Raw genomic sequence first — 20,899 nt, 5'->3', positions numbered from 1 at the left:
AAATCATGGAGACCGTATTTCTGCTGATTTCAAGTAGGTATATTGAAAGACACTGCAGTTCAGACAATGGCTGGCAAACATTTTTATGTTTAGTATGTGCAAAAGCCCTCAAGCTTTTATGAGTACTAAAAGGAAGCAAAAACCTTTGAGCTGAACACAGGGTTGTTTTGGTATCTCTGTTCCAGAGTAAAGTGTAAACTCACATCCACATCTATATGAATGCACTATTTTCCTTAAATAATTTAAATTGTTGCTGGTTTAATTCATTCAAATTACTCCAAGATCATATCCTTTTCTAGATCTAGTTGCAATTCCCAAAACCAGCAGAGACTTAAACCTGAAACAGGTGTGATACAACATTCAATTTTGCTATGGGCTCCAAATTTGATGGCAATCTGCATGGTAATCTAAAAAAAGAAAGAAGCTGTAGTTTTCTCTTTTGTGCAAACTACATCACTACGGAGGGGAAACTACGTATTTTTTCAAGTTCCATCTGTTTGTCAGAGGCAGAGTCTTAGCTCACTTGCATACAAGTTTGAAGAAGGTAAGAAACAGCAAGAGAACGACTGGTATTTCTAACCTTCTCCAAACTGCTGTGTAAGAAAAGGCACAACATCTTCCTTTAGCCTTCTGACAGGCGCAGGTGACGGGTGTGTGTGTAGTAAAACTGATGTTTCATGCCTGCCTAGTTTGAATAAGATAGTGAGAATGTTTCCTGGCAATCTAAAGCTATGCACAAGTGAGGAAAGACTACCTCTCTTCTAAATTCTATGCATGTGCTGGAGGGCTTAGAAGGAAGGTGAACTCTCACTTGCTCAGCAGTTTGAAGGTCATAAATAAACTGTGAGAACAATATATTTCTACGTGGGCCAAATTTAAGATCCCAATTGGATAGCTGGGCAGCTGGACATGTCAGTGAAATCCTGAATATTCAAATATTGTTATCCGCTTTGTGCTGTGATTATGAGATGTACTAAAGTGTGAAAGAAGTAATCAAGAAACACAGTGAACACACACACACAAAACAGAGAGGCAAGTTCTCAGAAAATTCTTGTAATAAGGAATGTTCTTGGGAAGGTATGAATGCCAGGTGATTACTCTTACTTACATATCTTTCCCAGTCAATCTCTGAATAAAACCCATTTGGAGCACCATTGGTTCTCTTCTGCAATACACAGTTAAAAATGATAAGTTTTATATTAAAAAGGGGAGAACAGCAACATGCACTAGTTTCTTAGACGAGATGACAAAGTCATGAGTTTTCAATTTGGGATGGTCACTTAACTAAAGTGGGCTCTGGCTCCCTACTAATCAATCTCTAGAAAGAGAATGCCAGCCTCTCAATCTTCTTTGAGAAAGTAATTTCCAGTGTTTGAACTCTTGAATTTTTCAAACCTGATAAGCCAAGAGCAGGAATTGCAAGGAAAGACCATGCTGCAAGACATTACGGCTTATGGGCAAGACAAATGAGGATAGAGCTACAACTTGGTGGTAGAGCATGTGATTTGCATGCAGAAGGTCTCAGGTTCAACCTCTGGCATTGGTCAAGTAGCAAGACCTGAGAACCTGGACAGCAGCTACTAGTCAGATTATACAATGCTGGATTAAATGGAAATTAATAATATGATCTGGTATATGGTAGCCCCCTATGTTACATTTGAATGGAAGTGATGAGTTAATTAAGCTCTCCTAACTTTAAATAAGTATTAATTTAATTTGCTGTACTTCATTTCTGAAGCCTTCGAAACCAAAGCGGTCAGGTGATCAAATAGTGGGCCAGATTCAACTAATGAGTCCTGCTAGTGGAAATGAGCAGAAGGTCTTCCATGATCCCACTCCTCCCTCTCCATGCAATCCCAAATTGGTGGGGGGGGCATCAGGGAACCCCTAAAAACAGTGTACAGGGGTGTGGGGAGAGAAGAGGGTGATTGTTCTGTCTGGCAAGCTGAAATGCTTGTAGTGATGGAATGATCTCCTTAGAGCAATGCTGAATTCTTCCCATAGTCTTGAGCCATTTACAAAACCTGGAGAAGTATACAATACATAGCAGACTAATGAGGAGGAGGAAAGCCACAAAATAATCATATAGTTGTTCAGATATCAATCAAATATTTCATTTCAACCAGCTGTTACCTTCAACATTCAAGGAATGTCCTATAAAATATTCCATTTTTGCATGAAACGTGTGAAATTATCTATGAAATTATCTACTTCCTAATGCATATTATGAACGCAGTCCTGTATTATTTATCTTATGAATGTAGTTTTCAAGGTGAGCCTGGCACACGAGGTAATCCATTTCTATTTCTAGTTACCTGTATCCATCACAAATGATCCAAATTCTACTGAATATTAGGAAACCATACTGAGTACCTAAACATAATTAGACATCTATGGACACACAGAAACACATCAGAATCACAGGGGCAAAAACATATGTGGTTGGGCAGTCTATGCAGAGCACCTGGAGTAAAAAAATACATTGAAGTAAGTGATGCATAAACAATGCCAAACATACATTTGTACATGCAAATTTTTTTTTGGCCAGGCTTACACATTGTTCCAACCAACCCCCGGGAAGCTTTAAACCAATATTCATGTCCTTACCGAAACTGATTTTCCTCCTTCCTGTGCACACTCTGCTTTGTTATTGGAGGGTGGATCATGAGGATGAGGGCTGGGTGGCTGGAATGGATTTTGTTTTTTTATAGAAAAAGGGTTAAAGTATTGGGTGGTTCGGTTTTTTTAAAACACATGAATCTACATGGAGTAAGCAAGCTCAGAATGCACTTTTCAAAGGCATTACTTGCCAAATGTAAATGCTGCTGTCAGCAGACTATTTTGGAACGTATGATAGGGCTCTATTCAGCAGAAATTGGTTCTCTTATAACTGAGTGGCATGGACAATTATCTCTAATGCTAAATGTTTCCCCCTTATTTCCTTTGAGTAAGATGTTTACAAGACATAACGTTTTCATGCATTTCAGAACTATGTCCTCATACAATTCTGCAGAACATGCTTTATTTAATGTAGCAGCCATTGCAGTGGGCCTTTAGAGTCTTGTAATATAACTCAGCATTTCTTTTGTAACTGAACACATACCTACAAGAAGTGACTCAGTGAATGTTTTCATCCTGGTTTTGTGCAAGAAAAAGGTTAGCAACGTTTTGCTATTAAGTAAGTCTTGAAGAGTTCTAGGGAATATGATCCTTCTCTAAGTGCCAGCTCTTTTGCTACTGATCATCACCTACAGTCTTTTATGACCTCTAGTCTACAAAGTAAATAAAAAACAGGCCAATAACATGAACAGTTTTCAAGCATACTTTAAAATTCTGGTCATTTAGCTTCTTCTTCTTTATTAATCTGATTAAAAATTGCAAGCACATAATTCCAAAGTCAGCATAAAAATAAGGCTACATTATACTAAATATAGCAGAATAAATTATTCAGGTTCATGTTTCACAAAGTAAGCACCTTCTCTTAATTTTAACGTGAGAAGGGATTGTGTACAATTTTAAAGAGAATGTAATTTTTTTGTACTAAATGAGAAATGAAGTTAGCATCGTTCTCATAGCCTCCGAAAAGCAAAATGCCACATGAGGAACATCATCAACAAACGTAGAAGTGAAGGCCTTAAATGAAAAATCTTGGGAAAGCACTAGTGTGTCACAATGAACACACCGAGATGGTGACGGTGCATGAACCAGCATGTCATTTGTGGTCAACACCAAGAAAAAAAAAGTTGCTCAGCAGCTCATTGCTTCTCAGCTTGCCTCACAGAGGATGAGAGTTACTAGGAGACCCCAGCATCCCTCAGAGAGCTACAGTCCCAGAGTTCTATGGGAAGAGGGATTGTTAAGCCACTTTACAGGCAGGATTCAACTAACTAGTCCTGCTAATGGAAGCCCACACAAGGACTTCCACTAGTGCAATGGGGATTTCCCCCTCTTCTCCTCCTGTGTTTCCAAACAGACACAGGTGTGTGTGTCAGGAGAACCCCTAGAATAACATACAGAGCTAGGGAGAGGGGGGGTTGTGCCATCTGGCAAGCTGGAATGATAGCCATAGCACTACACTGGATTCCTCCCTGGGAACTGTAGTTCTGTGAAGGGAATAGGATTCTACTAACAACTCAGCACCCTTTCCAAACCACAGTACACAGGATTCTTGACTGTTTAAAGTGGCATGATACTGCTTTAAATGTATAGTGTAAATGTGGCCCATATCTGCGGGGAAAAAGCCAGTCCTCCTCTGCCTTCTGTTCATCACTTTGGTGTTAAATTTAACTGGGTGGTGGTGAACAAGTGAGGAGATTGTTTCTCACACCAGGTTTCTGTGTTTCCTTCCTCCCTTTTTAGACCAAGTATTTCCCTCCATATCATATCATCCTTCTTCCAGTCCCACATTGGTGATCTGTTGGGGACAGGAATGAAGGAGAAAGACTGCTGAATGTGTGCAGGCTGTTTCTATGAGCTGGAACCCACATGCTCAGGAATTCCAGCTCACGGGGGCATTAGGAAGACTTCTCCCCTTCAGAATTCCCTCAAACACGTTGACGGTGTTGGGGAGGACCAGCATGAGACAAGACAACGGAGGAGCATGTGGGGACTCTCTACATGATCTTGGGTACACGAAGTGCCTGAAGGGGCAGTGCACTAGTTACTTCTTTAAGCGTGTAACACAGATGGGGACTGCAGGTTGAATCAACGTGCAAGTTGGGAAAGTGAACAGCGTTGTTTTTCTTCTGCTGAACAGAGCCTTGGCTGAACCATTAAAAACAGTATAGAGTTCCAAATGTGGTCTGCTTTTTGAATCTTTAAGCTAAAAGCGCTTGACAAAACACAATGGGGATGCAGAAGGATGTGTGGATGCAGGCTTTTTTCAATCTACAGCTGTGACCCTAAGCACATCTACTTGGACGTTCAGTTCTTCTGAAATCATTAATATTTACTTGCAAGTAAATATGTTTAGGATTAAGGATCTTGGGTCAGAAGTTTAAATAGACAGAAGTTGAAAGAAAGAAAAAGTTATTAGGGCCTTTCCAGAAGACAAAGCCCCACCAACCCCTTGAAGTTATTTATCAAGATATGATTGGGCTAGCCTCTATCCAGCACCACTAGTATGATATTTCACCCCATTTAAAGTTGTATAGTTCTTTCGCCCCCATTCTTTCATCCCTATACATTTCTGCTGTACAGGGGACAGATGCTCAGCCCTTAAAAAATAAAAACCTACAGGAGATGTGCACTCCTGTATTGGAGAAGGAATGGCATAGCCTTCTAAGAACTAAATAAATGGAAAAGGGGATTTGCAATAGAGCATTGCTGCAGGAGGAAGAAAAGAAAAAGCAGCCTTGGTTTGTTTTGCCACTGTTTGTGAAGATAAATGCTCCAGCACCAGAAATATGAAGAAACATGATCACAGGCAGGGAAGTCAGCACTCATCACTAATGGCTCTATCTGTGGTCGTGGCACTCATGCAATGCATCCTTGCAAAGCACTCGCGAAATAGCAAGGGACATGCTAAGTAGGGAAGAACCCAATTTCCCCACTGACATAGTACATGCTTGGACAATGCGATATTCCAGACACAGATGCATTTTCTTTAAGGAAGACATCTGAATCAAACCAATGAAACAGCAGCTCATTTATTACGCAAAATAATGATCATCTGGAAAGGCCCTTACTACTCCAATTCCTTTAATTTTAGGAGAGAAATGACATTGTTTATGGCTGGTAGTGTTTCCATTCCACTGCTGAAAATCTGGTGAAGACTAACAAATGCTCCAATTTTCCTTAGAGTCTTCACAAGATAAATTTAAATGGGAGTTTTAAAGTCAGGAATCAATAAAAAGTGAAGTAAAATCCATATCTGAGCCCAACATTCTTCATTGCAAACTTAAAGCCTAATAGCTGATGTGGTACATTTCCTTCTAAAGTCCAGTTCTAGCAGAGACAGAAAACCTAAAACCATAAATAAAAGCAACAGTAACTCAACAGCAACCCTTCTCCTATTTCTATTCTCTACAGGAAGGCTTCCTGAATTGTTATTTTTAACCAATTTAAAATATTTGCAAGTATTAAATATTTCTTCATCTTTCATGTAATTGTTTGTCTTTATTCATTGTATTTATGACTATTATTAGAAAATTTATCTCACTTGATAATCCTTTGACCAAAAAAGTTTTGAGAGGCCTTAGACACTGGATATAAGCCAATGCACATCAGACAGTGTATCAACCTTGATCGTTTTAATATTATTAACTATATTAAAATAGAAATAGGGCAAAGGGTTCAAAATTGCTTATGACGATTCACAGGATGGGGGAAGCATTTTCCATTAGACACATCTAATTTAAAGTTAAGACTAATTCAATATATAAATTCCTTTAAATACTTACAGTTCCATCCCTGTCTGGTGACCCTCTGTAAGAAAGCAAAAATATGTACCATGACTACAAAACATCAAACCTCCTGCATTAAATTTTTGGAAATACTTTCTCCTCATTATTTTTAAAGGTTGGAGTTCTGCACTGCAGTTCTGCACTGCAAAACAATCAGCCAATATTGACTCTTTCACACATGAATCATATAAAAGGGGCATAGAAAGGGGCTGCAGGGCCATGTCACTATCCTCCACCTTGACACTATGCTGCTCTTCAAGCCTTCTGTGCCTCGGTCCCTCTAGACATCTTCATGCACAAACCTCCCATGTGTTCCGAAACCCTACGTGACTGGGGTCCCATAACATATGGAAAGTTTTTGCACATAAGGTCTCTCCTGAATATGTCCACACCTAACATACAGAAAGGGCGAAGGAGCTGCATCACTTGAGGGTTGGGACAGTGAGGCAGCGCCACTGCTCCATTCATCCTATCATGCTCGGTTATGCAATTCACACATGAAGGGGACTTGAGTCGAGAAACAATGCGGGACTGTTTTTTAATCAAATTGACATCAATTAGTTGACTTTGAACAGAAGAAGAGGCAGCCAATGAGGCAAATTATCACCACAGCTATGTCTACCTGCTGCTTCACCAGCTGTTCTAGGCCCTTTCTTCCCCTCACAGAGATCACCTCAAGAAACTGCCCTGTGATGAATAATAATAATAATAATAATAATAATAATAATAATAATAATAATTTATTATTTATACCCCGCCCATCTGGCTGGGTTTCCTGTGAGGAAAGAAGTAAAGAAGTATCAGTTAATGAAGCAAACTGCTATTATATAGTCACTTTTCTTGAACAGCTCACTTAAAGACCACATGCATAATTTTTACTTTAAAAATGTTTTATCACTGGTTTTAATTTATCTTTGGAAGCCTGGTCGACTGAAGAGTAGAGTAAAAATACTTTAATAAATAATGAATCTTCTCTCACTGAACATGGAACCCTGCCCTTGTCAGCTCCACTTCTGACCTTCAGAGTTCCTGTTCTGGGGTGGATTATGAGCATGTTCTGCTGAATGTGTTTATAACCTCCCTTCTGATCTTCGCAGTAAACTTACAAAAGTCAGAAATGGAGGAGCCAGGGTCAGGTATATATGGCGTAGGGGCTGGTATAAGCAACACCAAACCCTCTCCACATACTCTTAAGATGCAACCCAAAGAATGCTTCTCCCTTTCCCTCAAATTTGTATCTATGAAATAAATAACAGCTTGCCGGCAGAAGGGTATTTGTCAGGCTGAACACAATGAAGATTGTATGACCCCTACAGTTTCTTAACAACAGAGGTTTAGAAAAGGCTCATTTCACTTCTGTAAGTCTGCATAGTTGGAGATCCATATTGCAACATAAAGAAAAACCCAGAATGCCTGAACAGGAAAAGAGCACAAGGGTCTTCAGCAGTTAATGTCTCTGCTAACTTACGTGTTTCAAAATTGTCTTTTCAACCAGCCCATTATAATTACACACTTCCACTTTATGATACTATAAAGCTATACCATTAGTGCTCCCAGAGTGCCCATAAAAAGGGAAACTTAAATTATTAAAGATTATGTCGGGCATTCAGCTTGATGCAATGTAGAAGGTTAGTTGTTATCTCAACAATTTCCTCTAGAGAAAAATAGAAAAATATTTAAAACAGTTTTCGTTGTCTCTGTGCCATTGTTGCAAGCTATCAACACTGAAGTTTGCAGGGGGGGGGTGGCGGTTCTTAAGTATGAGCTGGTATGAGCTTTGTTGTTAGACAGACACATTAGTGAATAATAATTCAAAACACACAATTCTGCCTGCTCCCTTCTTGATGTTCTTTGTTCAGTTGGTCCTGCTCCCCTTTCACCTAATGTTTCATATGAACAACAAACATTCCACTTATAGTGGAAATATAAATAATTCTCTCTTACGATTTAGGGAGAGTCGCTCAAGTTAAGCCTGCTTAGAAGAACACAAATCCAAACATTTAATTTTCAAAATGTAATAAAAAAATAATCAATTTGCCTTGTATTTTTCGCAATGATCGCTATTACATGGCAGCAAACAATAATTGTTACTGCATAGACATACAATGGTGGAGTTGAATTTATAAAGTGATATCCAATGTTCATAATTCTCAGGCTTAGGCCCACTGAAAATCAATGCACAAGTCTCTTAGGCCTGTTGGTTTTCAGTGGGTCTAGTTTGAGAATGACGAACACGGGGTATCATCCATGCTTGCAAAGAGTTTGTTGTGCACACGCATTACATTTTTTAGGTAAATAAGGCATATGTTTAATCAGAGAAGTGCCAGAACTCAAACCTGCTGAGAAAGTCAAAGATTCTAATCTCAGATGGGACAAAGGCTAGTTTTAGTTAGTGGTGAGGAATCTGTCCCTTGTTGAGGAGAACCATTACAGTATCCTTATTTTATCACATGTTCCAGAAATGGAGCTGTAGCACTGATCAACTTCAGGCACTGAAGGTGGATTCTCTGTCAGCTTAAATGAATCTATAGTTGCAGCAACCTCCTTTACCTGTTGCTAAGCAACCCATTCACAGGCTAGGGCTGCAGTAGAGGCACACACCTTTAAAGATGAGGAAATAACTGTTTCTCCCTACACTTGGGGCAGATTGTAAATATGTTATCGGGAACTAACGTTGTTGTTCACTTTCACCCAGGTCACCAAAAGAATTTGGCAAAAACAAATCCCCAAACCACCCAAGAAACTGACAAATAGACCTGCAATAATCACAGCAATAATTGACCTACAATAATCACAAATTGACCTGCAATGATCACAGGGACAAAAACAGTATGACCACTCTCTCTCTCACTCTCTCTCTCGCCACCCTCTTCATGGGCTGGCTGAGTCAGAACAATACAGATGGATGGTTTGCCAAGGAACCAGGAAAGGCTCAAGTGGGATAGGGAATTCAACCTGCTCTCTTGCCTCACCCATTTCCACAACAAGATCCACAAGCCATGCTTCCCTTTCCATAGCCATCAGAGCCTTTCCCTGAAACTTTCACAGTGCCTATTGCTCCACCCAAACTGGTGCTTTCAGACATGAGGAGTACCCTTGCCTCTGCCAGCCCCACCCAGCTCTCAGGCTGGGGGAGGCAAAGACACCCCCCTGTCCTCCAGGAGGAGCTAAAGGAGTAGGAACCGATTATTCTGCCTACTGGGTGTAGTGAGAGATTGATTGCTGAAGAGCAGAATTTTTTGCTGCACTAAGTTGAGCATGTCCCAATCCTATATTAAAGATAGCAAGGGGGTGTGTTAGTGTCAGATCAACTGTCCAAACCTTTTGTGTAACTGTACCTAGGAATAATAGTATGTATTGCCTATTATGGCTTAAGCTGAAGATTTGCATATGTATACAGCAATCTAAACATTAAAGCTTTTGGAAAGAATCCTCTTTCCAGTTCTTGAGCAACTGGGAGCCAGAACACCCCCTTTCCACTCTGTTTTCGGGGGGGGGGGGAATAGATCAATTTGTACCTCCTGCCCCCTAAAAGTGCTATAGAAATAGAGGGCAGGAAAACACTTGAAATAGTTCAAACCCACCCCCAATCATCCAGAAAGGTTAAGCATCGCATGTTACAAAACAGCTTAACATCAAAAGCTATTCACCAATCCCATTATGTTCTAAACCTCAGCTGGTGAACAATCACCATGACACTGAAGTATAGCTGAAAAGCCAGGACAATTCTGCATAGACAAAAAGTGTCAGAATGTTTTCTCTTTCTAAGAGATGTCCTTTGCCTACTGTCAAGCCTCATGTTTAGATATACTATGCAATTAGAACAAGAAAGTTTCAGCCTACTCCTAGGCTTTTAGAGAACTATGTTTCTGAGGAATGAAGCCTAGCCACTAAGACTTTTTTAAAGGGGCAAAATACAGACCACCTATAAAATATCCATGACTTGAAACACACAAAATTGTCTGTCATTCTCACAATATCAGACAGCTGTCTCACTCATGCAGGTGTAAGGTTGCTATGTATTTTAAAGTATGCATTACTGGATACTGCTTTGCTGGTTTTCTATTGTGCATGTCAAAATGCAGATTTCATGAGTTAATGGTGTAATCTTGTTAACCATTCAGCATTAGCCCCCTTGCTCTACCACTCTATAAACCTAAGGACCACCTGAGCCTTTTTATTCCAGTCCAATCACTGAGATCTTCAAGAGGATCACTGTTAGTTGTCCCTCATGCTGCACAGTCCCAATTGGCTTCAACTAGGTCAGGCATTTAGAATCACCACAGCCATGCTGTGAAACACTCCCCCAGCTGAGATTCAGCAGGTTTCCTTGGTTTTGACTTCCATGCATCTCTTGAATATTTTTTGTGCTGACAGGCCTTTGCAGTTGTTTAATTTTTGATGAGTCAGTCACCTGAACTAATTATCTTTATTTTATTATTTAACTTTAAATGATGTTTTCTAGTGTACACTGCATTGATATATTTTATGATATGGTGGTATAGAAATTCTTCTATAAATTAATACTTACACAGAATTCATATTTTATTTTTAATTTTACATGATGTGCTATACTCCATAGTCTATTTCGCCTTGATATATTTCATATGGCAATACAGAAATACCAGTACTTCTTTAAACATAAATAATACTTACGTGGAATCAGTGTCCTTTTCTTTCTTCCGTATTCCAAAGGCCTTCCTTGTACGTTTTTTCAATCCTGTGGAGACAAAAGGAAAATATAAATTGAACAAATTAGGTAGCTTTAAATTTGTTATAAGCCTGCCTGAGTTAGGCTGGAAGATTTAACAGAAACTTTAAAAATAATTTTTAAAAATATTATGGCATAATGAATAAAATGCTATTTACGGCTCTGTAAATTACAAAGTTGCAGTTAGAAAAAACACATAAAAGCATATTTCTTTCCAATCCTAAATCAGTGCAACATACTTTCAAGTAACCTAAGTTAAGGCAATATTACAAGTGACACAGTAATTGATAGACGAAAATAAATGCCAGATATTTCAAGGCATGAGAAATGCCTATTTTTGCCATGTTTCGTAAGCTGTTTAGGGAACACGTGGCATGTTCCTGTTGTGTTTATGTAGAACAGGGGTGGGGAATCTTTTTGGCTCCACACTGCATGGGCTAACTTTGACAGGTGAGCAGGGAAATCACTTGAGAACTACATATCTTTATGACATACACTATGTATTGCCTACCTGTGAAAACACATTGCATAGTGGTTCCCAAATGATCCACAGCTAGCTGGCTGTTGGGCACTTGGAACCTCCTGTGGTCAAAGTGGGCAGGGTTGACTTCTCCATGCATCAGCTGTTGTACATGGAGGTCACTCCTGCTGTCTGCAGGTGTTGATTGTGTGAATGCAGGGAACTAGCACACACAGCCAAACCTGGTGGGATTAAAAGCACCACCTATTAGCTGATGAGCAGGTGGCTCAAGCCTGCTTTCTGCAGGGATCTGTTTGCCCCACCCATCCCAGCTGACATCACCCACTCATTGGAGTGACATCACCTAACACCTGTGTGTAGTTTCAGGGAAACGATGGATCATCTGGTGGGCCTGAAGTTCCTACCCCTGATTTAGAAACATACCCCCCCCCCAAAGCATAAAACCAAGATCGTTTTTGGACCATTGACATTCTTTGTAACCATTGGCTGCCTATACAGCAACATCCAATCGTTTTCGCCTGCTGATATGCAAGTCTATTAAATGGGCTCTATGCCCCAGTCACAGCAATACACAGCTCAGCCTCTGGAGAAGCTAAATTATTTTCTTCCACAATTACAATTATGTTCTAATAACATAATTTCTCTAGCAGAAATAATTGCGTTTTTTCAGCGCATTTCACCTGTGGTCCTCCAGTTGTTGGATTACAACTGCATACCCTCCAACATTTCTCCAATGAAAATAGAGACATTCCATTCCACAATGATAATTTTACTACTTATACCCCACAAATCTTACTGGGTTGCCCCAGTCACTCTGGGCAGCTTCCAATATATATAATAACATAATTAGACAATTAAACATTAAAAAACCCTTCCCTATACAGGATTGCCTTCAGATGACTCAGGAGTCAGATAACTCCATACCCTCTAATATTTCTCCAATGAAAATAGAGACATCCTAAGGATAAGTGGGACATTGTGGGATCAAATCAGAACTCAGGGACGTCCCTGGAAAAGAGGAACACTTGGAGGGTCTGCAACTGTTCTCTATACTTTAATAAAGCAATAATATCCTACAGATCTGCGATACTGGGGGGCGGGGAATAGCACTCTGAAACTAAAGTGGTTTGTAGCTGCTCTTATCCAGTCCCTGCTTCATTCAATACTTCCTCTTCACTAGCGTTTAGGCTTGCCTCCTATTCCATAAAATATTCCTGTGCTGCAAATATCTAGACGACTAGTCTATACTTAGATATGAGAGAGAAATGTCCACCAAGGAAACTTTTAAGCATTTCTATGTGAGCATTATGTAAGTCAGAATGGTATGGCTACTGTTATACCTCCAAACTCGTTGCTACAGTGATACCTGCTCATTTAAGCTCCAGAGGCCAAGCTAATAATCACCTTGCCGCAAAAACACTCCCACATTTCCTGCTAGTATCTTTAGAGAGAGTAGAGCCTGTGCAACTCTGTCATGTTGCTGGGGAAAAGCGTGTCATCAGCACAAGTGATTCTGGAGGATTGAGAGGTGAGGGAGAGCAAAGTAATCTGATGTCATAAGCACTGCCTATAAAAAGGGTGCTTAGTCATGACTATTGGGGGGGAAATACATTGAGCAGTCATCCTCATCCGACGATGAGCTATTTCATATATTACAAATCCAGGTTTGCCATAGGCAGCAACAGCCAATTCTGGCTTTCAGATGGGGGAATAAAACATTCCATATGTATATCTAAAAATATAATACATAGTGTTGTGAGCTGGAGGGGAAGGGTTAGGGCTGTATGTCTGAGTCCCTTCTAATTCCTCAATCCAGCAAGGGTTACAATCTAATGGAGGACTCCATTGTTGAATTAGCCAAGCCAGCTTCTTGGTAACTGACCTTTAGTATAAGTATGCGTCATTAGTATAAGAAAGGAATTGGGGGGGGGGCAATGGGGGGGCTTCCTCTGCTGGCTGGTAGTGAGAAGAACAAAGTCCAGGGCAGATGAGAGAGAGAGCTGGGTTAGAAGCAAGCAGAAGCCTGAGAATGGGAGACATGCTTGATTTCTGCTTGAATCCAAGGCTGTGACTATGGGAGAAGCAAGACCTTCTGGGGTGCTAATGCTATGAGCTCCCCCATCGTAGGCTCAGGTTGTATATATATATGTGAATAAACCATTTATCCTAAAGACACTACAGTCTCTGCTGTCCCTCATTCAGATGAAACTGGACCCTGGGTAAGTGCCTGGAATCTTGCACTGCTCAGAGATAGGGATGGCATGCAACAATATGAAATAAAATATTATATTTAATGTAAGGAACCAGTTTGGGGAAGGCTGGCATAGAATGACCAACCAAACCATTTACAAAAAGGAAACCACAGATAAAGCTTTAGCCTAATCCTTATGTAAGTATTTTTATATAAAAAATACAAACACATCAATCCAGTTCTGTATAAAGGATATCAGGACAAAAATTAAAATGCAACATCCAAAGAAAACATCAGCAAACATGTTGAAGGAAAAAAAGATAAAAACAAACAGGAATGTTTTAGTCTGGTAACTAAAAACAAACCATGTTGGTAAACCTCATCAGGGTAGGTTTTTCATAGTTGGGGAACCACATGAAACTACCAAAACCGGCCATGTTATCAGAACACATCCATCAACATTTGACTTAGAAGAAATGAGCCCACCTGTTTATTTGAAGTAAGATAATGTGCAGCTAAGTTATAAGGTAATGCACAGTGAAGTTTTTTTATGTCCAGGTGGCATATCCCCAAACTCAGACATCATTTCATATGCAAATGCCATGAAAATGTATTTTTGTCTTATGTTTTCACATTTCATATATTATTATCAAAAGACCCCACACCATATTCACTTGCCCCACTTCTAAAGGTCTGAAGATACATGTCTACGTGACATACTCTTTAAAGAACTGCAAGTCCCAGAATTCCTTAGTCTTTGCAGATATTTGGCATGCCAAAGAAGGGTCCCTTGTAGCACTCCATATGTTGTTGGACTGCCACTCTGATCATTAGGGAAGGAACAGTAACATCCCATGTGGTAGGGTAGAGCCACCACCCTCTCACCACTGCATTTTATCTGAAGAACTGAAACTGGATATCAGGGACAGGGAACAATGTTTAAAGGGCATTTGTCAGAGCACTCTGATTTTCAACTGTTTCCTTTGCTGGTGCTGCTGTTTCAAATTGTATTACACTTTTTTCTGATACATTGCCTTTATGTACTGCTTTGGATATTTTAACAAACATAAAATTAAAATATTTTAAATAAATAACACAACTATATGTGATACAGCAATGCCCGGCTACAAATACCAATTAGGCATCAAGAAACACAAGGAGCTTCAACAAATGGAACTGAAAGAAGCTAAGAGATACTTTTTCCAGAAGAGACATGGTCTTTCCACAATCTGCCTCAGTTACAGCACTGTTTGAAGAACTAAATGAACAGCTAGATAAACTGCCAAATGCAAGTACTATAGTCTCTTTATGTTATTTCTCAAATAAAACTCGATGTTTCCTTTCATAACATACAAGATTGTATAGGTTTGGACCAGCTTCCAAGAAATGATGGCTGGACACTGACTGAGAGAACAGTTTTTCAGTCTAGGACAATTTCGTAATTTTCCTATGCAATTTAATCAATTGCCCAAGTAGTTTTCAGAAATGAAAGAGAGACCATGATACTACAGTTGATAAAGCACTTGCTTTGGATGTCCCTGAATGATCTTGGCCAAGCTGGTGTCTCCACACTAGCCTATTGCACTAGTGTGCTCTGGAGATACGGCAGAAAGAACACAAATCTCTTAGCCTAGAAACAGACAATGCTGCAATTCACATTAAAGGTTCAGTCTTGAAGAGGTCGACCTGCACTTTTACCCAACTGCTAATGACAGTACAATTTTCTAAGAGAGGCAAATTGTGCCTGAAAACATTTGCAGCACCACTAATATGCTACAGAGACTCTGGACTCTATTCTTGCAACTGCATCCAAATACAAAAGACACTTAAGAGGTTGTTCAAGAATATGAATTGACATTTAACTCAAGAGAATAATCACCTTTGGGAATTCAGACACCAAGGTAAGCCAGTGAAGTACATACTAGCAACTGCATGGAAAGCAGTTGCTTCCTTGGATTTTAAAATAATTGCAAAAATAATTATGTGCAAAAATAATTACGGTACGTTAGTTCTATACAAACTAAGTCCCATACTCACATACTAAGGATGATAAAAAACCCACTAAGATAATAGTGATTATATGCCATTAACTTTCATTAATATTAAATAAAAGCTTTTGTCTGCTACCAGCAGCCTGTCAGCTCAGTTTCCATTCATCAAGAAGTTCAACTCTATTCCTTTGGGCCTGAATACAGCCAGTGGTTTCCTTTCCAACTGCAGATGTTAATTAACTCAGCATTTCCAAGTCCATTATTTTATCACCTATCACTGCCATGGTAAAGGATCACACTACTTATTTTGCATACATTCTGGCTCTAATTGAATTGTAACTATTTATATTTCATACATTTCATTTCTAATCCGGCTATTCCTTTGGAAACTAAACACCAAAAGAGTCATACGATTCTGTAAACACACTGATTATAGTTATTACGATGGAATACCCACAGTGAACTATAAACAGGAAACAGAAATTAACCACATAATATAAGATCAGAGTAGTTAGGCTCCAAGACCAATAATAATTTTTTTTTCTCAGGAGCTTGAGCATTTTAAAAGAGGGAGCTCTGCTCATCTAACTTTCAGGTGTTTAGTTTCAAAAACCTGCAAAACCTTTTTGACTAGAGCAAAAGTAATGTGTTTCTACCTCTATTCTCTTACAGCTCTCTTTCAAACTGACTAGCTTTAATTCACTTTTAGTTGAGAGACATGCAATTCCTGCAATATTAATTAATTAACTGGGAAATTTGTTGCATTGGTGTTTTTAGCAGGAGAGGATTTGACTTGATACTAGAAACTTCCTCTAGCATTTGATCAAGTTACCAAAATTTCTTAAAATAAGTGATTGAAACTTCTGTTACATTAACCCAAAGAAATAAGTCAAAATGTTGTGCATTTTTAAAATTTTGATTTTTTTAAAACCAAAGGGTAGGAAAGGGGGGTAAGTAGTAATTTAATTATTTTTAGCAACAAACCCTGACAGAAAGAAAAACATCACTTTGCATTGTCAAAAGCAAAGGGATCTGGCTTTTGCAATAATTAAACACTATTTTGCATAAATAATCTGCAGAGAATACAGGATTAACATTTTGAATATGAGGAAAGAATATATTGTTAGCCGTAATGAAAAGAATTACCATACTTCTATTAATTATTAATTATTGGCTAGATTTTCTTTTAGACTATTTTCCATTCAACCTATTTGTTCCTTACACAACCAGAAAAATACCAGAAAAAAGAAGCTTGCTACTAGGAGCTGCTATCATAGAGACACGTATTTCAGAGACGGATTTAGGACAGTGTGATCAGTTCCATTGCACTGGGCGTCAAACCTAGGGGGCGCTGCAGGGTACCGCAACTGTGAATTAAGCAGATGGAAGGCAAGAGGCGGGGAGGGGGGATTTTTGTCTCACACAGGGTGTTGCTGAAATATAGAAGACCAAAGTTTGCCCCTGCACATTTCTTTCTGTCCTTAAGGCAACATAAGAAATGTGTAACATGTCAAGAAGGCTATTTTTTAACCAGAAAAGTGTTAACCTTGTTTAGAAGCTTCAATAAGATGTAATGTATGAATCAGAAATAGTAACACTGGCATCTTCTGACATTTCCTGAATTTTAATTTTCTCCTTTCTCAAATGGCATGGAAGTGCCTCGATTTAGATTAAGTATACAGTTAAGTAAGACCATACTTTACTGACCTCTTAAATATATTTAATTGTTGGAGGAGGAGAAGGGAACTGCAATGTGCACCCAGAGGCCGCTCCCTCTAACCCAGCAACAGGGATTTTCACCTTGCATCTAAATGAGGACAACGCAGAAGATAACCAAATGTCATTTGGGAGGAAGTTCTATAATCCGGGTCTTTGGTTCACAAACCCAACCCATTACTATATGTAGTCCAAGAATACTATAATACTTCCGAAATAAAATTCGTAAGAAATGACAGCAGGACAAAAAAAGGAATGTGCACCATAGACAACTGTAGTTCTATCATGTATATATAGAGAGAGGGAGAGAAAGAGAATTTGTGCCCCATTTCATTTTTTACTTCATTTTTTACAAAGCTGCTTTGCAGAATACTGCAAATAGAAGTTGAATGGCTGGCATGACAATCTGATATGTTCATTAATATTTTATAGAACTCATTTACAAGTAGAATTGCAGATGTCACACAGTGGGGACGAAAGGAAAAATGCTTAGAAGTGCTGGAGTGAGACAATGGCCTTGCTATCGCACTGCTTTAACAGACCCATGGCTCAGAAATATAGATCAGAACAGAGTTATCTGGAAACAGAGGTCAATGGAAGGCTAACCAGGTTGGATATCAAGGCTCACAGATATAGAGATCTCAGAATTATAGCTACACGCAATACAGATGCAATGTAACTGATCATACAGAACATCACAAAGACACATCAGACAGTTCCTGTGAGGTTACCACACTCCAAATATATACCACCCATAAGGCATCAATTTTATAAATATCAACTCTGATTTGAAAGTTCATAATGAATAGTCTATAGTTTGTTTATGGAATATCACTGGACTGAGAAGCATTTCAGACAAAAATCACTAGATCATTCTTTTGAAAATATCTGGCACCATTACTAAAACAACAAAGCAATTTTGAAACCAAACAGAGACACAATAATTTAATAAGATATGACGAGGGGAAGCTACTAAGCTGTTAGGCAAAGAACAAAGTAATTTGTGTCCTACATAAGGATGGAAAGAGCCTTGTTGGTGCACTGTGAGGCTATTGACACAGCACAATATTGATATTTTTACTACACTCAGTGATAGGATAGCCTGAATGTTGTAGTCTCTGGTTCACCCACCCACTCTATTACTGTATATAATCAAAGAGTATTGTAAATTTTATAGCACTTCCCCCCCAAAAAAATAATCAAAAGAAATATGACATGACATTTAAGGGGCGTGCTATCCTTGCTGTTTAAATACTACATAAATTATATTATTAAATTTGAGACATCCCTTCTTAAGGGCCAAAGCTATTTGTCTTTCCACTGGCTTTTGAGATACAAGAACATATAATACAAAAGCAGGTATTTACTGCAAAGTTATTAAATAAAACCATGTCATGTAAATGGTCCCTCCATTCTGTTGGTAGTTGGTTGTGTTTTGTGGGGGTGGGAGAACTTAACAAGGTTGATGAGGCCTTGTTAAAAATCTATGGATCTTGTCACCCATTTTCTAGCCATAAATCCATGACTACTATTGGTTTCTATACAATTTAGCTATTATCTGCAAGTATGCCAACCTCATGCTAAAGTATCTGTACTATTGTTGTACTGCTAATAGTATTGTATTATTAGGGAGACCCTTTGAAAGTAATCCAGTTCTAAGAATCCACAATGCCTGTTCAGTTATAAAATGCCATCCAGATTTTATTGGAAAATACATATCACAATTTGCATTGTATCTTCACCTGCAGTGTGTGTGTTTTGTGGTGTGTGTATGCTATAAAACCATGTATTATCGTCCATGTCAATGAAGTTTCCTTTAGCTCTTTGAGGATCTCAGAGACAATATCTCAAGGCCCACCATTCTGTTTCTAAACCAACCTGGATCCTGTGATCATCACCTGAGACCCTTCTTTGTATGTCCCATCCATGAGAAGCCTAGAGGGTGGCAACACAAGAACAGGCCTTTTCTGCAGTGGCTCCCCGTTTGCAGAATGTTCACCCCAGAGAGGCTTGCCTGGCAGCTTCCTTACATATCTTTAGGCACCAAGCAAAATGTTTCTTTATAATCAGGCCTTTGGCTGATTAAACATTCTATGGCCTTTTAAAGGTGTTTGTGGGAGGGGGGTTATTGGTTTGTTGTTTTTGTTGTTTTGTTCTTGTTTTATATTTTTCTGTTATGAAGTGCCCTGTGATCTTTGGATGAAGGGCGGTATACCAATTTAATAAAAATAAAAATATTCTAAATTCAACTTGCTTTATTATTTCATAGATTTCACTATAATGTACTGTATATTCTCACAATACCTATCCCAGTAAGTATACACATTTGTTATAAATACTGTAATTGATGCAACACTACAGTTTGATGCCGCTGTTTCTGCTATGAATGAAGCTGTACCTTTATCTGATCAAGTAATAAGAGGTTTTCCACTTGCAAAATGGACCCAGAAAATCATGTAAAATAAATGCCACTTCAGCTCATGTCTGCATGTTATATACTATAAGGGCTTCCACAATACCAGGAAATGTCACATGGGTTTACTTAGGCATAGATTTGACAAGGCAGCTGAGTAACAGCTGCAGAAGCATTAAAGGACATTTGGCGTGAACTGCAAAGACTCCAGTTCAAACCTCTGGTTAGCTATGAACTCACTGAAGGAACATGGGCATATTCCAGGCTCTACCCACCTCCTCCATCTGAAATACAAGTATAATAATAACTAGCAGCAGTCTATTATTCAGCTACTGTAAGCCTTACAGCATGCAAGATACAGCATAGGTGAAGCTTTTAGGGGGAAACTGTAGTAATGAGCAAAGAGACACCGAATTCCATAGGAATCGCATCAGAGTGCACATGTATAAGATTATGCTGCAAGTCTCATTTAAATGGGAAAGTTGGCCACATTTAAATGTATCTCACTGAAATGAGACTTAAAAGTCTTTGCTTGAACCGAGTCTACTGTTTGCTTGTAATGTGGATGCTGTTAAGTAAGGCAGCCTAGGATTTCCTGCTGCGGTATTCTCCCCTCTCAAATCCCTCCGGCTCAGCATCTATCAAGGTAATTAATGCTGTCATTTATCCAAACTCTGGAACTGTTTATCATGTATTGTGATACCTCCTTAGCAAAATGTACCTTAGACCAAGATCGCATTTCCCAGCCTTTGCCAGGCTGATACCCTCCAGATGTTTTGTATCACAACTCCCATCAGCCCCAGCATGGTAGCCCAAAACATCTGGAGGGCACCAGGTTGGTGAAAGCTGACATTTTAAAGTGCTTTATTAGGACTTTCTCCATTCCGGTTTATATGCACTGCCACAGTTTGCAAGTTGTGTTTTCCCTGCTTCAAATGGAATTGCATCTCCCTTCAGCTAGTGAAGGTGACAATATTTATTCTCTTGCCTAC

At 39.1% G+C, this 20,899-nt stretch overlaps 1 protein-coding gene across 24 annotated transcripts in view; it reads right to left on the bottom strand.

Annotated features, from left to right (window-relative positions):
• SGIP1 (SH3GL interacting endocytic adaptor 1) overlaps positions 1 to 20,899 on the bottom strand; it is a 134,907-nt gene that overhangs the window by 63,055 nt on the left and 50,953 nt on the right. For 12 of the 24 annotated variants that reach the window (XM_083510482.1, XM_083510471.1, XM_083510473.1 and 9 more), the window contains 3 exons: positions 11,061 to 11,124; positions 6,402 to 6,426; positions 1,109 to 1,165 (listed from right to left, as the gene is read on the bottom strand). In XM_083510482.1, coding sequence (XP_083366608.1) covers positions 1,109 to 1,165; positions 6,402 to 6,426; positions 11,061 to 11,124 — 146 coding nt within the window. Of the gene's footprint in view, positions 1 to 1,108; positions 1,166 to 2,607; positions 2,686 to 6,401; positions 6,427 to 11,060; positions 11,125 to 11,626; positions 11,803 to 20,899 lie in introns of those variants that run through there. The other 12 variants (XM_083510491.1, XM_083510490.1, XM_083510492.1 and 9 more) reach the window with 3 other exon arrangements.

Source organism: Podarcis liolepis, assembly GCF_965112155.1.
Source record: "Podarcis liolepis genome assembly, chromosome: 6".
NCBI classification, from domain to species: domain Eukaryota; kingdom Metazoa; phylum Chordata; class Lepidosauria; order Squamata; family Lacertidae; genus Podarcis; species Podarcis liolepis.
The sequence above is the reverse complement of the archived record's forward strand: the minus strand, read 5'-3'. Positions and strand labels throughout refer to the sequence as shown.